Genomic DNA, 17090 nt, shown 5'->3' on the forward strand with positions numbered 1-17090 from the left:
AAGGAGAGGAGAGGGGAGGACAGGAGAGGAGAAGAGAGGAGAGGACAGGAGAGGAGAGGAGAGGAGAGGACAGGAGAGGAGAGGACAGGAGAGGACAGGAGAGGAGAGGAGAGGAAAGGACAGGAGAGGAGAGGACAGGAGAGGAGAGGAGAGGAGAGGAGAGAAGAGGACAGGACAGGAGAGGAGAGGAGAGGAGAAAAGAGGAGAGGAGAGGAGAAAAGAGGAGAGGAGAGGAGAGGACAGGAGAGGAGAGGAGAGAAGAGGAGAGGAGAGGAGAGGACCTATAATTCCATTCCCACCCTGTCCAACAAATTCACCTTGATGTGTTCCTGAAGCTGGGCTTCATGTTGTCGTGACAGCTGTTCATGCTGCCTCTGGAACTCTGCGATCAGTAGCTGTCTCTGGAGCTGCTGCTTATGTTTCAGTGCCACCAGCTCCTGCTGCAGCTGCTGCTCCGGGTGGCCTATATGAGTTTAAAGAGAGTTTATCATTCCAAGCATCTGGAGCAAGGGGCGTGTTTGTAATAAACAGTCAACAACAACTTTCAGCCTCAAGACATGATCACCAGAGATCATCCCGACTCACCAATGACTGGCCCGCGGCCCGGCTCGGCCGATGCGGGGCATGCTGTGGAGGTGGGCGGTATAGGGTGGGTTTGGGGAACCAGGCCAAAGGGAGGCTGCTGGTGGTGGTGGTGGTGAGGGTGGTCTACTACGCGCAGGTCCATGGGAAGGATGGCTGTGGTGGTGGGGGGCACCTGCGTGGGCAGCGCTGCCGTGCTCACGTCCACTGAAAGAGAGGGAAGAAGTTTGGTGAGAACATACAGCAAGAACCTACAGTGCAGTTTCTACAGAGGTTGTAGAAACATGCAAAGAAGAAGGTTGAAGGTTGACTGTAGAATTACAAACATAGTCCTCATACACACGTTGCCCATATGCACATTTAAAAAATGAAAATACATGAAAAGGAAGACTCCCTGCAAGATATGTAGCGTCTCCTTTTCCCTTTGAGATTCCTATACTATAGAGAATTTACCCTGTGCCTCTGTGTACAACATGTGAACTATGCGCCTGTCTGTACTGTGAAGATTTTGACCCCAACTACAGAGTTGTCCCTGAGGGTTGCTGAGTTCAAACACAGTGAAACTTTTACTACAGTACAGAGCCGAGTTGACGATCCTCAACAATGACTAAATTAACTTAAATAAAAAAAAAGACTTATGGGAAATGGAAAATTCTTGTAACTTTCCTTTCATAATATCTGTTAATAGTAAAATTATATAATGAATTCAAAGTCCAAGATTTTTTAATATCCTTTAATAGCAGCCAAAACAACCCGTCCTCTCTGATCCAAATAAGTCTGAGGAATACTTGTTACATCAGCTGTCTGGACGCTGCAGCCTTGACTGTTGCACTCGTTATTACACTCCGCACCGGCTGTGGCTGCGTGTCATGTTGCAAAACTAAAGACACAAGTCTGTTTTTATCGTTGTATACACTGCATAAGAGGATTAGCAAAAACACCAAAAACACAAAATGTGTCTGAGATTTAAAGAGCCAGAGTGTATCAGAGCAATAGGCTGTGCTGTGGTGAGAGCAAAGTGTATAGGATGCTTCACCTTATATAGTGTTTACACACTTCTGTACAAACATCACTCTCTCTAACCCTGTACAAACACTTTCTGTACACAAACGAGTCAAAACACAAATGACAAGCGCACACACACACACACACACACACACACACACACACACACACACACACACACACACACAGGTAGACTGATGAAACATGGCAGCAGAGAGCAGAAACAATCCCCCTGCAACATGAGTTTTGCGGAAGGGATTTGCTGACACGCATACAGACTTACTGTGTGCGTTTGCACGGATGTGTGTTCCCACTCTGACCGTGTATATGTGAGCAGACACTACTGCTTACTGTAAGTGCAATGCTGACTGTGTATGTGTTGTGTGTGTCTTCCACCAAGAAAGCAAAGTTGTGTCTGATGTTGAGACGGACGGATTTCAAATGCAATCGCACATCTGGGAGGATAGAGTCAACCACACGCCGCAAAAGCCACACACACACACAAACACACACACACAGGGCTCGACATGATGTTCGCAAAACAAAAAGGTCACAGGTTTGAGCCGTACAACCGGGTTAAAATATCAGCGGGGAACTCAATCACTGTAAAACCAATGTAACTGACACAAAATATAAACGGCTGTTTGTGTTACATTACATCATGTTTCATTTAATCTCCAACACTTATTCTGCTTTATCTGAATAAATCCGGTGAAGTAGTCCGGTGAAGTAGTGCGGTTCTGTAGCGCTGCTGATACATAAATACACAGAAGAGCAAGCAAAGAGGGGAGAAGTAATATCCCTGCATCAACGTGGTTGACATGCAAAAACTGGGGTATTAGTGCAATCAGATTATTTCTCCAAAACAAGTAAACAACACAGCAGCTTACACACAAACAGTAGTACGACTCTGCAACGCAACACAAAAACTGCATATAAAATATTTGCCAGTTTTGAAGCCCCGACATGTAGCTGGAATTTTGCTAGTCAGGATCAAACACTGGGAGCTAAATTTTTCTTAATAGTTAGAGACAGTAGGAAGCAGGAGCTGTACATGTGACGTTGGGTGACAGTTGAATTTAGGCTTCAAAAAGACAAACCTGTTGAAGTAGCCTGAGGTAAACCAGATCTTTAAGTTAAAACAAATAAACAAGGTTCATGACAAAATCAAATCAAATCCTCCCGAGCAACATTCAGTCTTATCTGATCAATATCTGCTCCGTGGAGAACCACCCTACCACCGTGCCATACCCTTCTGCCAGTCATCAATACCCTGAAGCGAGTGGGGAGCATCTCCATATCATGGATTGTCCTGGCATCCCCCAGTGACCAATGAGGTGGCGATGGAGTTGCAGTAACTTGCTGAGATAGCCAATGACATCTTTGGTACTGGGCAGGTTTTCAGTGCGGGAGGAAACTTGACACCACCCAACGGGACAGCAGGGAGAAAAGAAAGGGTGTGGCCACCCTGGGCCAGACATGCTGGTGCTTCACTGGTGCATGTGCGTATGTGTGTTTAATTGTATCGCTATACTTGTAAAGACTTGTTTGACAGCTGGACATTAGGAGTAACTATTTTTTGTTTGGTTTGAAAAGATGAAAGCCTTTTAATCGTGCAAGGTTGGGAGTTTCATTTTAAAGGGTGTGTGTTATGATGTGTTTATGATTATACAACCAGACAGTTCTCAATATACTGTCACCTGAGTTTAAACATTTATCACGACAGGAACTCACAGTTTAATCCATTGTCGCTTCTCCAAGGGTTAAGATCCGACTTAAGGAAGGGATCAGGCTGTGTGCACATGTGCATGTTAAATGATACCTGGACCTCTGACCTACAAATTTGTATGTTTGCCACTTCCACAATAACAAGCCAATAGGAAGAGAGCCACATTTGAAGATGCCACTGTTTATCATTCTCACTATACACAGTCTGTGCCAATCACCCGTGTTACATAAACAAAGCCTCTTCCAGTGAACCATGGTAAACTCTCCACCTCTCACATTCGCTGTACACGCATACATACACACACATGCCTGCCAACTGTTTACACACATATTTAATAAGCAATAAACATCAAGGTCAAACAAACAAAACCTTTTGTTGGGCCATCAATCAGGTCAGTGCACTTCAAACAGTGTCACTCCACACACTGGGACCCTTTCAGAGTGATTCTGGCGCTGACCATTCCAGCGCTACAGTGCCAAACATGCATGGAGCATCACCTTAATTAACGCCTTTTCTACTGTATATTTTCCCATATAAACTTACACTGGTGACCTTCCGACACAAAGCCCTGTCTTTCCAGTTTCTTCTAAAATGGGTCTCCGGCAGGCCCCTGAAGTTAGACAACCACTTGCTCTCAACACCCCTCTATTTGTGTATGTTTCCCCAAATGCCTTTCTCCGTAGTTATGCTAGAGGGGTTTCACAAAGGCTGTTTGTTTTCATAGACAAACAGCCCCCCCCCCCCCCCGAAAATGAGAAATTAAAAGATTTAGACATTCAGCTTCCACGCTTTCACATACAAACAACAAAATCCAAACAGTCCATTTGGAGAAAAAATAATGGCAAATGTACATTATCTATGAAAATCTAATGACATTTTTTAGAAAAGAGAATAAATTATAACAACATTTGCAGGTCTCTTGCAAGGCTTGGAATTCTGCTTCCTTGTATTACATGGCTTGTAAGTGACAAACTGTTTTCACAGCAGAGATCAGTGAACAAGCGGATAAAAAAAAGATATCAAACACAAACAATTACAAAGAAGGTGACAACCAAGTTGTTGTGCCAACTAAAGCCACCGAACCCACTGTGTGCACTTGTGTCTTTGATAAGAAGTAGCCTAAGCAACAGGCACAAAAAATTCAACAAATAAATAAAATAATGCGCCAAACGAACAAGGCAAAAACATGTGTGTATACAAAGACATTGTATTTTGTTTTTTTTTTGTTTTTTTTTACATACTTTGTATTGCATTGTGCTTCCATGTGCAGTATGAAGTCCACATGTTATTTTGTGTTTCCTTATATCTTGCAGAAGTACGGCTCTGTGTGTATGAAGGGAACAGCAACACCGATGCCCAAACCTAGTTTCTCCAGTTCAAATCTTGAATGTCTATGAGTATGTTTTATTCTATTGACATTGCTGGTCACTTACACACCAGCGGTCAATGGCCGTCTTCAGCCACTTATCCCCCAGCCAAGGGGGGCTACAAGTGCAGGCAGCGCAGACAGGCAAAGATGGAGGCGGTGTAATCACTGCTTAGCCCGGCTACTCGGAGGCTAACCACAGCGGCTGGCCCATTAAGATTGCACTGAGACGCATTGTGATGTTACTGTAGCTACACAAAACTACACACAGTGGCAATCAAACGTTTTGATAACCTTGATGTATTTACTGTGTGTGTCAACACTGACTCCAACACCTGAATCACACAGACTTGTTTTTTTTAAAGGGTTAGGGTTAGAGAGTAGAGTTAGAGTAGAAACTTTTACTTCTACAGTTTCCTCTTTTTGGTTAAATTCATATGACATTATGTGACAAAAAAGGGAAGCCTCTGGGCGTAGAGTTACTCCAGACTCTGCAAAATTGATGCATGATAAGGGATGTGGAAACACATGATCAAAAACTGCTGTTGTAATTTAGCTAGGTGTTGTTTCTAAGCTTCACCAGGCTGTAACTGCATTTCCCCATCTGCTCAGATCTCAATTTGTCAGACAGTTCTGCTCTGGCAAATGTAAAGACTGGTTTAAAGTGCTGGCAACAGGTCTGATGGCACACAGGAAACACATCTGTGTCACATCTGAATGACAGTTCATGGTCAGGCTGACATGGCTCGGTCACACTGCTGTTATAGTTGTACCATGGCAAAAACAACAGTAGCTCTCTGAATAACAATCCCCAGAAGCTTGTTTACAGTAAACAAAGCTTTGTGAATGGCAGCAGGCCATCGGGGCGACATACAGCGCCCAACAGGGTGCAGACACCTGTGAAGTAATTAGCCCAGCTTACAAGGATGGCACTTTGTGAATAAGCATGACATTGTGGTGCTGAGCCAACAGGAGGAGAGGTGGTTGCACAAGCTGACTCACCCTGACAGCACCGGGCATGATAACGCAAACATTCCTGCTGAAGGCCTGGCCGAGCACTGCAGAATACACACTAACATTTATAGCATAGCAAAAGTGCCACTCTAGTCTTATGCACTGATTTTTTATCCATGTGAAGAGACAAGGAAAACCCAGCTGCATAGAAGCAGGTCTTCACTTTCTTACATCATCGTCACATGACAACTTTAGTAAAGAAACCCTGTGTTTTTCTATGATGGTAAATTCTAAATGGACACAGTAGACTTTAAATGCGTCTATGTTCCAGGGACTTCAGCAGCTCAAACACCATAGAAGGTATGAAGGGGCGGAAGTGAGATAAACTGTTGATTTCCAGACGGGAAATAGTGTTTACTTTGTGAAAATCCCACAGAGTCGTGAGGTTTCCCTGCCACACGCAGAAATGATGTGAAATCTGGTTGAACTGACTCAAACATGACTGGTGAAATGCCTCCTCTCTCTCCCTCCTCCTTTCATCCATCACTCTCTCTGTGTGCCTCTATCTGCGACCGGCCCCTCCTCTCCTCCCCCCTCCCCCATGATCAGGCAAAGATTATGGATCACACAGAGGGAGTTATTTATAGACCAGGATTCCCGAGGGAGCTCCTCGCCCCACCGGGCATCCGTGCACTCAGACAAAACCCCATGCATGTTTAATCACAGTTTAGGAGGAACGGAGTGCACACATTCATTTACAATCCAAACACGGTGAGCAAATGCCAACCACAATGAGTGTGATAAAAACAAAGTTACACAAAGACACAAAAGTGACGGCAGTGTTAAGGCTTACAGATTAAGAATGAACAGTAATTGCTGACATAATGTTTCTCAGCTGTGAGCCACACACACACACACACACACACAGGTGCTCACACAGGAGGGGAGGCAAACGCCATGGTGACTGGTGGGATAGTGACCAGCAGTTGGTTGGACAGGGCAGGAGGGGAGGGGCTAGAGATGGAGGGAGAACCAATGATGGCAGCCAACTAATTCAACAAATGGCCTGCATGTGCATTCAGCTCAGCGCTTTACCGTGAAGCCCGGGATGGGTGTGTATGCGTGTTGATGTAACTCACAGTGCATGTAGGTGGAGTGTGGCAGTTTTATGTGCTTTGTGTGACCACCTCTGTGCTTCCTTCGTCTCCCTTTTCTCTTTCCCCAGAAGACAGCTAGTCAGCGACCCCGCTGGGTTGACGCGATCAAAGGTCTCTAATCAAATCATTTAAAGAAGGATTTAAAGATGATCTGTTTTCAGGTGGGAATATAGAGATGCACAAAACCCTTAACTAGCTCTATCACAGCTCTGTCAACTCACAGCTGAAGTGCTGAAGCTGGGATACAGACACATTGCACAGACACCAGGCATAAACCAATACGGACAGATATGAAGCCCCACGCTGTCCACTAACCAAAATGCAAATTAAATTATTATTATTCAAAAGGGTAGAAAATATAATCTGGCCCAAAAATCTAATCCTCCTGCAGGAGTGCATGAACTCCTCACGTTGTTCATGACATTAAACTGTTTTATGTACTTTTTTTTCTGTAAAAATGTTTTGAGCGATAAATGAATCCCTTTAAAGTCACATTATGTTGAAAAAAAGAAACATCCGTACAGATTTCCTCACACACACACAAAGAGGCAGAGACCTAAACACACACGCATGTACACAATAAGCTATGGGGAGGGACAGACACAGCCACTACCATCTGCTCCATTCAGTTAAAGGCTGCACTGAGTGGTGCTGAGCGAGTGTCTCCATACATCAGTACCATTCAATAAAGACTGTCACTACTCAAAGCTGCACACCCACACAGCCAATCAACACACACACACGCGCACACACACGTTCCTGAGGTGAACACACACAGTGAAAAATCTATGGGCTAAACAAGTTTATATAAAAACATGTGTGCTCGGGTATCACACTCAAACACACCAACTTAAGGTAACACACAAATGTGAAATTAATCAGGGCACACATCAGGACTAAATACACTCATCCTTTACACAACAATTACAAACCAGCTCAGTAAAACTGAGGTTAAAACATCAACATAAGCTACCCGAAAAACAATCTGTGCATAACAACAAGAGCTCTTACCCATCAGTTGTTTCGTGCTGTCCGGTTGTTGTGTGTGTGGTGTTTGTGTTTGTGTGTGTGCAGTATCTCAGTGAGAGAGAGAAAGTGTGCGTTTGTAGCCAAAAGTGCGACTCTGAACAGAGCTGTAAAGTCCACTGTAGCACCAAAATACAGCAGACCAAGCTGGTTTCAGTGAGAACAGATCTCTCTCTCTCTCTCTCTCTCTCTCTCTCTCTCCGTCTCTCTGTGTCTCTCGCTGACGTGCTCTGCTCTGTACTCCGGCTGCCACTGTCTCTCCCTCCCTCTGTTCCTCTGGTCCCCTCCCACTCTCTCTCTCTCTCTCTCACTCTCTCTCTCACACAGTGACATCAGAGGGCAGTCTCAGGCATGTTGAGCATTTTACTGGAGTCTCTCTCTCTCTCTCTCTCTCTCTCCAGCTCTAATTCACAGATCAGCGGAGAGACACAGAGATTGTGACTAAATTCTCATTTGACTAAACAAACACTGTGGTTATGTGCTTTTTGGTCTGAACACGGCTCATTGTTGTTGTTGCTGCTTACATTTCTTGATGTGCGTTACTTGTTGCACACACAGATATTCCTGGCTCTTTTTTTTTATTTTTTTATCTGAAACCCTCCTACACACCAGCAGCCCGACAGAACAGACAGTTGAAGCTGACTTGATGATAATGGATAATGCTGCTCTGCCTTGTAACTCTAACCATGAAAAAAAAAAAAAACACACACACACACACACACACACACACACACACACACACACACACACACACACACACACACACACACACACACACGTGTCACACAGTAGATGCTGCTTACAGCTGTGGCTTCCTATTCAACCTCAATATGTTTGAACAGGAATTTCTGCTTGGGATGTTTTGTCAGGTCTTGTTTACATATTTTTAAGTTAAAGCTTGGCTGTGACTGGAAGTAAGAAGGTGAAAATGACCATCACAGAAAGATCTACGGAGGTGCATTGAGGGCCTTAAACATATTACAAATATATATAAGGTAAATACTTAATATATAAATATATAATATATGAACCAAAAGTACTAAACGAAAACACAAAGAATAAACGTTAAAGGTCTGAATCACAGTTGAGACACAGATTTGTATATGGACGCCTGAGAAGAGCGTTGATGAACGACAAGGTTCGGATTGAATAATAATGAGGAGTCATTACAGCAGCTGGAGAACGAGGCTATTGACAGGCATCAGAGTTCCCTAATGACAAGTGCTCCTCTGGGGGTGAGACTTGACATATGTCTTACTGTCACATCAATGGACAGCGTGATACTAAATGTGATACTATCGATAAAAACAACAGGCAGGATGGGACTCACTTGTATGAATAGCTGTTCACTTGGTGAGAGTCTAACTAAACAAATGACCACATTTGGTTCCAGTCCTCATTTGCAAAACAGCCTACTTTTTCATTCCTTTTCAATCACACAGACTCAAAGAGGGAAGAAGAGACAGGGTGCCATTTGTGAAATAAACCTGCTGGTGCTTGCTGCAGATACTCAAAGCGTGCTGCGCGGCACCGCGTTGGGCAGTTGAGAAATTTAAACTTCATGCAAATGCCGTCGAGTGGCAACCATTAGCGCTTGTTTTGATTTCCACAAGAAACAGAAAGCACAAAGTTGTTTTCTACTCCACTTCACTACATGAAGAGCGATGAAAAATGGAGAAAAACTGCTCCTAGCTATCGATGGCTCCCCACCTCTCTATGATAAGTGAACTACAGTCAGAATATAACCCATCGCATCAGACTGGAGCATGTAAACATGGTGAAAATCCACAGACTCCTGAGAGTCTGCAGACTGTCTGTCACTTTAGAAGGTTTATGTTGTAAAAAGAAAAGCATGGGGGTGTCTCTTTAGACCAACACTGGGACGCATTAATGCCACATTTACTTTCACTCGTCAACGGCCTAAAATCATGCAGAGCGCAGTAACCACATTATTCTACATCCAGCTGCTTTTATATGCAGTCGGTCAATAAACAGGAATCTCTCCTTTCCATTAACATTTATTTAGACATATTACTTTAAATAAATTGTATCTAAATATTTTACAAGCAACTGACTATTAGAGGACCTGCACACACACACACACACACACCACACACACACACACACACACACACTCACACTCACACTCACTCACACACACACACTCACACACTCACACACTCACACACTCACACACACACACACACACTCACACACACACACACACACACACACACACACACACACACACACACACACACACACACACACACACACACACACACACACACACACACAGGTGTTTTGACTTAATGTAATTAATTGGACAGGATTGGATCTGCTCAGGCTGAAGAGGGCTGGAGCTTTGCTAGGAACTGTCTGACGCTGAATGAGGGAGATGTCGGTCACATCTGTGCACACCCACAGAGTCTAATCAGGACAAAATAAGTAAGAACTCTGACATTATTATCATCATTATTTAGTTTCAGTTTCACTTTTATCAGAGTTGAGTCCAAATATTTTGGTCAGCATGAAGCTCAGTGTCATTATTTTTCTATTGATCCCACTGCTGTTACTCATTTCTGAGTTTTGCACATGTTCAGAAATAAGGTGTCACTATCAAAAACATGTTACCAAATGTTTCTTATTTACTTATCTCAGCTAAGGTAACTGGTTTGTTTGTTTACATGGTGTTCGTCAAATCTGGTTACATCAGAAACCCGATTTTGTGTGGGTTTGTGTGTATGTGTGTGTGTGTGTGTGTGTGTGTTTGAGGTACATGTGTGCCTGCAGGTGCATGTGGGGTGGTCTGCGTCTGTGCAGTGCGCTTGCAGGAGCTATTTCTGAAGTTCGGCGTAGAATCCAGGAAGCGAAGTTTTGTTTGATCAGACAACACACCCACACACCTGGCTGCGATAAAAGTCTGTGTTATCAGCTTGTTGTATGGTGTTGACGTCAAAGGCTTAGCTAAGTTTCATGCAGCCATGAGACTGATAACAGCTAATGCGGCTGAACCAAAACCATAATGGCACACACACACGCACACAAACACCTTTTTCATTTTTAGAACAGGGAGAATCACTCGGGGGAGGGCACTGGCCTGACTGTCACAACTGAGCAAAGGAGCACCTCATTAACTTTGCGGTAAAAAAAAAAAAAAAATCAATGTATGGACATTAGGTTAGTTGGCAACTAACATGGTCAAAGATCAGTGGCTGTGAGCCAGAGGCTTGTCAAACAGAACAGCGGGGGAACATGTGGACAGCTTTCCAAAATGTTGTTTTTGGCCTTAATGCCGCCTGCAGTGCATTACTAAGCATGGCAGCATGTTGAGATGGATTATGCAATCAAAGTTTATAAGTAACACAGTCAAAGAAAGTATTCAGAAGTATGTCAAGCATCTGAAACACAAAAGATTGTGTACTCTATAATACTGTCTTGTGCTTTAAAATGATTTCTCCTACAATTTAAAGCCCAAAAAAGTCCACATCTGCACAGCTGTGAGGGACACATTTTATCACCTGTCCATGCTGTGAAGCCAAAACAAGCATGCTTATCTGATATTAAAATGCATGTACACAGACATTAAATCAGGTGTGTATAGATCCACATGCGGGGACTTGGAACATATAAGGGACTTAGTGAGTGGGGTAAGTGTGTTCATCAATTGAAAACTGCACATATGAATGGGAATTTGTGTATGAAACCTTGTGTGCAGGGTGGTGTGTGACCTAAAAGATAAGACAATGAATGTCTATGTGAAAGAGGGCTCCTGCAGTTATATTATTAACGGCCTGTGAGAGAATCAGACAAGGCGATAAGTGAGCATATCTGAGATAAATAGCTCATGTAGCTATCTCCATCAGAGTCAGCGTGCGCGTGTGCCTTAAATAATGCATGTGGCATAATGATTGCAAGGCATGCTGAAGTACACAGTATGGCAGCGAGGCAGACAGGGCTGATGAATAAGTAATGGACGGCGTCCGCCTCGTAATGTACACACGTGTGCACGAACACACACTCGCGCACACACACATGCATGCAAACCATAACCACAAGCTGGTTCATGCTCAAGAGAGGAGGGAAAAAAAAAAAAAAAAAAGCAACTCTTATTTTTGTACCTTCTTATGCTCTTGTCTTCTCCCTCCTCTCCACAGCGACAGAGGGATAGTGGGAGGAGGGCTGCTTTTTTCATCCATCTCCCCAGAGGACCCCAGACCCGACTCCAAATATGTGAGATACTGTGTCGTTTATTATTGATTTGGGTTATTTATAATACACACTCTCACTTCAACCCTCCCTTTTCAATCTCTCTCTCTCTCTAGTCCCATTGACGGTTATTTCTGGGCAACTCAAAATCCATTTAAAATAAATCAATAAATCTGAAACTTCGATTCAAAACAATCTTTAAGCTCACTAATGCAATGCAACTTGAAATTACAAAATAAACATGCTGAATTGATTTCTTGTATCTTATTTTAATTTTGATCTAAAGCAACTGAAGTGTAAAGAAAGTATTATTTTGTACTTTCTCCATCTTAAAAAAATAAATTTTAAACGGCTACAGCACTTAAGAGGATCGATTGACTGATTTTAATAAGTCATATCTTTTTATTGCTGTTGTATATGATTGCATAATCAACATTTACACACATGAAAACCTTTATACTAGACCATCCAAAACCAGAAGAAAAAGTAATATCATTTGACCAAAGCTGTTCCAGACACATTTCAAAAGAGGAAGTGTTTGGGGCGATTAATGTGCGCTTGCCTTTGTTTGTGTTTGTTTGTGTGAGTCAGGGTGCATCCACAATGTATTGTGTGTTATGTTTTTATATGTATAAAAAATAAAAAATAAAAAAAAGAGCTCTAAAGGTGAGTGATGTTGTTGCTATAACCCTGTGAGTTAATGTCTCTCTCTCTCTCTCACACACACAGAAGAGTTCACACAATCCTAAAATCGTGTTTGCTTGAGGCTGCCAATGTGATCTAGGTGAGGTAACAAGCTCTACAAAAAAACGTACCCACAACAAGAATCAACTCAGGGTTGGGAGTAACTCTCAGTTATGAGGAAATCTCAAGGCTTCAAAACACCTTCTTAAAACCCAGACACGGTAAGAAAAGGAGATGCTTTGAGCCCTTGGCTGCAGCGGGGAGCTCTGTTCATTCATATTTTACGCCCTCTCTTTCCGTCTCAATGGTAATGCCTTCCCAGTCTGCACCAAGCTTGCAGCAGACAGAGAGCCATTAGCCGTCGGCGATGCTAAACTGAACTTATGAGAGATGTCAGCTCACCACACTGCTCCCTGTGCACTTAAAATCAAATGGGTCACAGGAATGCCCTTGTGAACTAAAGCTGGACCCACAACCTCTTTATGGACAGTAAAGATTATAGCAACCTGCCTAATATGGGCCTTGTCAATAATGAAAACAGACATAGAGGTAGTGAAGATGGATACGAATGGAGGACTGCATCAATAAGAAAGATGGGTCCAGGAGGATCTTGACATTTGTCTAATTGGTACAATTTAAACAATGGTCTGTGTTTGTTGACATATCTATTCATGGAGGATTGTTTTTTTTATTGTTTTTTTAATCAATAATTGAAGAGGAAAAAGTCTATTCTTAAACATGTTTTTCCAGCTTTGTAAATACCCAGCTCTCTTCACCCCACACACGACAAATAATGACAGACAGGAAACAAGGTCTTCTTTTTTTCTATTAAACAAGGTTGTGGTAAAATACAGTCTATCAGTGATGGCCACGCTGTAGCCATTAGGCCGCGGGCTTGGCTGTAATGAACTCCTCTTCCCGGACTGAGGAAGGCTAACCTCTGGTCATGGTGGTGTTGTTAGCCAGAAGCTAGCAAACCCCTTATGAGAGCACAGAAAAGGTCTGAACCCTGAAGTGGCCATCCATAATAGATAGGTTCCAGAGGACTCCTCTAGATCCATATGATCCAGCCAGGGCTTTTAAAAGCCTTTACACAACACACCTCGACATTAACAAGTCAGTTCAACAGGAAGTGAAATGGCAAATGAAAACTGTTTATCTTACATCTGCACATAAACACACAATAAACTCAAACTGTACAATCTAACCTTTAAGACCTCACCGTAAGAATTACAAAAACTACAGAATCTAATATGTGCTCTAATGAGAATAATATTAGTTATTACTGAGTGCGGCAGACAAAAAACTTTTCAGAGAACTGCCTACTGATATTATCGGCTGTTGGTGTGCCAGACATCTGCCTTAAATTGCAAAAGGGGAAGGTAATGAAAACCACAGACGCACATCAACAAGTCAAAATCAAGCAAACTGAAACCTGCTGCAGCAAACAACACTTAATAGTTTCATTTGAGTACGTCAGTTTGACAGAAGGCTGCTGGTCCCATCCTATCACAGAATGAGAACAGGCTGAGACATACCAGCATTTACAACAGAAAATTACAAACCAAAATCAATCACTTTCGATGGAATCGGTCGGTGTATTCGCTTGTGGAGGTGAATATGTCCATCTAGAGCATCGTGCAATTTTGTGCTGCTGACCAATTGAATTGATTGCTAATGACTGTAACCTGCTAATGTTGTGAGCACCCAGCTCACTTTATGAGCTGTCGCTACCATAGCCTTAACAAGCTACGGTTAGCCACTGTGAACTTTGTGTGGAGCGTTGTTTCAACAGATCACAGCTATTGCAATTCGGGACAATAACAGTAACACTTCAGGACATCACAAATGTTGACGACGTGTTGTTAATAGAAAGTTAACAACTAAAACTCTTCTCACTTATTTACTGTGTCTGTCTTCTTCTTCTCTCCGAGTTTGATGTCAGACTAGAAAACCTGCAGTGCTATTATACTGCTCTCATCAGTCCTGGAAGAATCACATGTCTAGTACCTACGACATCTACAGTACCCTCTCCTACTGTAGAAAAACAAGTAACGTCACATTTTCAAAATTTTGGCATTGACTTGGTACCAATGTATCAATTCTAGTGACATCCCTCCTCACATCATCCAATTTCAACTCTGTTCTGGCAGATCACAAACTGCTAATTTGAATGAACTGTTTTAACTTGTTTGGTTCATGACCATGAGTGTAAGTAGCTTCCAGCCCCAAATATTTTGCAAGGACATGAAAATTTATTTTGCTATGCCTGTTTTTTGGTATGACCATGAACATACAGAGAGTTCTTTGATATTTTTCAGTATCTAACTAAATGTGACTGATGATTATTACCAGTAATATATTCAGCTGGTAATACACTTTTCATCCATATGTTGAATACCGGGGATAATAATAGCTGCTGTTTTAAAAGCAGGACACACTAGGACTAAAGTTTTGTGTCTGCTTTTGTTGTTCTTTTCCTGTTCTCAGTCTGAACTGTATGAGAACAAAAAAAATGCGCTAAAAATCTACTTTACAAGGACTTGTATATATTGACACACTAACACAACCTCACATTCCAGACATCTTCCAAAGCTCAGCCAGACAACACGGCAAAACATACCAGGTCGTATGCAATATTCATGACATGGTAACATGGTGAAATCTTTTTCCCTCCACAACATCCACATAAACACAAACTCTCTCAGTCTCACACACACACACACACACACACACACACACACACACACACACACACACACACACACACACACACACACACACACACACACACACACACACACACACACACACACACAGTCCACCTGCTATAGCTGTCAGGATAATGGCACTGATGCAGATAAAGTGGGTTAAGGCATTGCCTGCTCTGCTGGAAGACAAAAACAAGTCTGGCTCTGAGCACTCTGCCATACTTTCTTAGACCTGAATGTGAAGTGTGTGTGTGAGTGTTTCTCTTTAACCGGGTTGACATGAAGGCCACAACCTCGGGCTATGTCTGTGGATATAATTAGGTACTGGTAGACTCTCTTGTATTCCCTTTATAAATCCAATCTTTCTCTCATGGATCAAATTGAATTCCACCTTCGCTCTCTGATAGCTTCAGGTTAGCATTAGCATGTTGCCTTAAACCCTTTGCGTCAGTACAATGTACAGTTTGACAACTTGCTGATATACCTTTCAGCTTCCATTTTCACTGCAGACGTAGGTAAATGATTCTGAAACTGTTGTGTGCAAAAGAAATAAAAAAGATTCAAGGAGACCAAAGGAAGAAAAAAGCAGGGGATTATATTTCAGTTCATCAGGAGTTCAAGAGGAACATTTGGAAACACCCCTTGGGCAATGACTTTGACATGGTTGTTAGTGTGTGTGCTCGCCTGTATGTGTATGTATGTGTGTATGTGTGTGTGTGTGTGTGTGTGTATGTGTGTGTGACTGATGGTGGCTGAGCAGAAAAGAGGCAGCTGCCCACCGACTCAAGCCTACACCAAACTGGCACCAGGCAGAGGAATCCATGCCAGGTCAGGGAGTACTTGTGGGTGGTAGGGGGCTTTCGGGGCCCATCTGGGGAGCTGGCACCAGGGCATGAGGGATGTGTGGGCTCCCTGGTGAGCATGTGTATACAAAACAGGTTGTCTCTCCCATCAGGGAAAAAGGTGGTTCAGGCAGGTGTACAGCTAAAAATTTAATGCGAGGTTATAATCTTTTGACTCCTGAATTAGGACTTTAATCTGATAGAAGGGAAGAGAATGTGATTTGGTGATTCTGTCGTGTAATTATTGCTTCATGCTTCAGTGCTAAATAGTGTGTTGGAACGTCAACTTTTCAGCTGGATCGCTGATGAATAAGTGCAATTATTGCTGGCAAGTCTCAACTTTTACTTGACCTGAATTTATATTTCAAAAGTAAGTTTAATATTTTATAATAATAATAATATTTATTCATAGATCTTATGAGACCATGATATTTTGAGCATTAAGTGCAGTAATCCAACACTAGTGGGGATGGAAAACCATGTGCAGAAAGTAAAAAAAAAAAAAGAAATAAATGACAAGGAGGTGAAAATACAACTGTTACACAAGCGTAATGAATGTCCCAAAATCTTTGTGTAGGGCATGTCCTGTTGCATGCAAGCACAAACACAAACACACACACATATTGACAATGTCAGGACTGAGGTCAAGCATTCAGTCACACACAGGGACACAAAACTCCATGTTCCAGTGAGTAGGGAGGGAGGTAGCAGGGGTCTGGCTGGCAGACAAGTGTCTTCGCACAGTCATGGTGACCTACACACGGGGTGTCATCTGGAACACACCTTCCCCATCTCTGCCTTCTCAGCACTAATCCTCCTGTCACA

General features: G+C 42.8%; 1 protein-coding gene across 2 annotated transcripts in view; it reads right to left on the bottom strand.

The window, feature by feature from the left end:
• hdac4 (histone deacetylase 4) overlaps positions 1-17090 on the bottom strand; it is a 126211-nt gene that overhangs the window by 53439 nt on the left and 55682 nt on the right. The window contains exons 1-3 of one of the 2 annotated variants that reach the window (XM_056388667.1): positions 7805-8485; positions 586-789; positions 318-463 (exon numbers count right to left, since the gene is read on the bottom strand). In XM_056388667.1, the coding sequence (XP_056244642.1) occupies positions 318-463; positions 586-789; positions 7805-7808 (354 nt within the window). In that variant the 5' untranslated portion in view covers positions 7809-8485. Of the gene's footprint in view, positions 1-317; positions 464-585; positions 790-7804; positions 8486-17090 lie in introns of those variants that run through there. The other variant, XM_056388666.1, reaches the window with a different exon arrangement.

This window comes from Seriola aureovittata, chromosome 11 (genome assembly GCF_021018895.1).
Source record: "Seriola aureovittata isolate HTS-2021-v1 ecotype China chromosome 11, ASM2101889v1, whole genome shotgun sequence".
Classification (NCBI taxonomy): Eukaryota; Metazoa; Chordata; class Actinopteri; order Carangiformes; family Carangidae; genus Seriola; species Seriola aureovittata.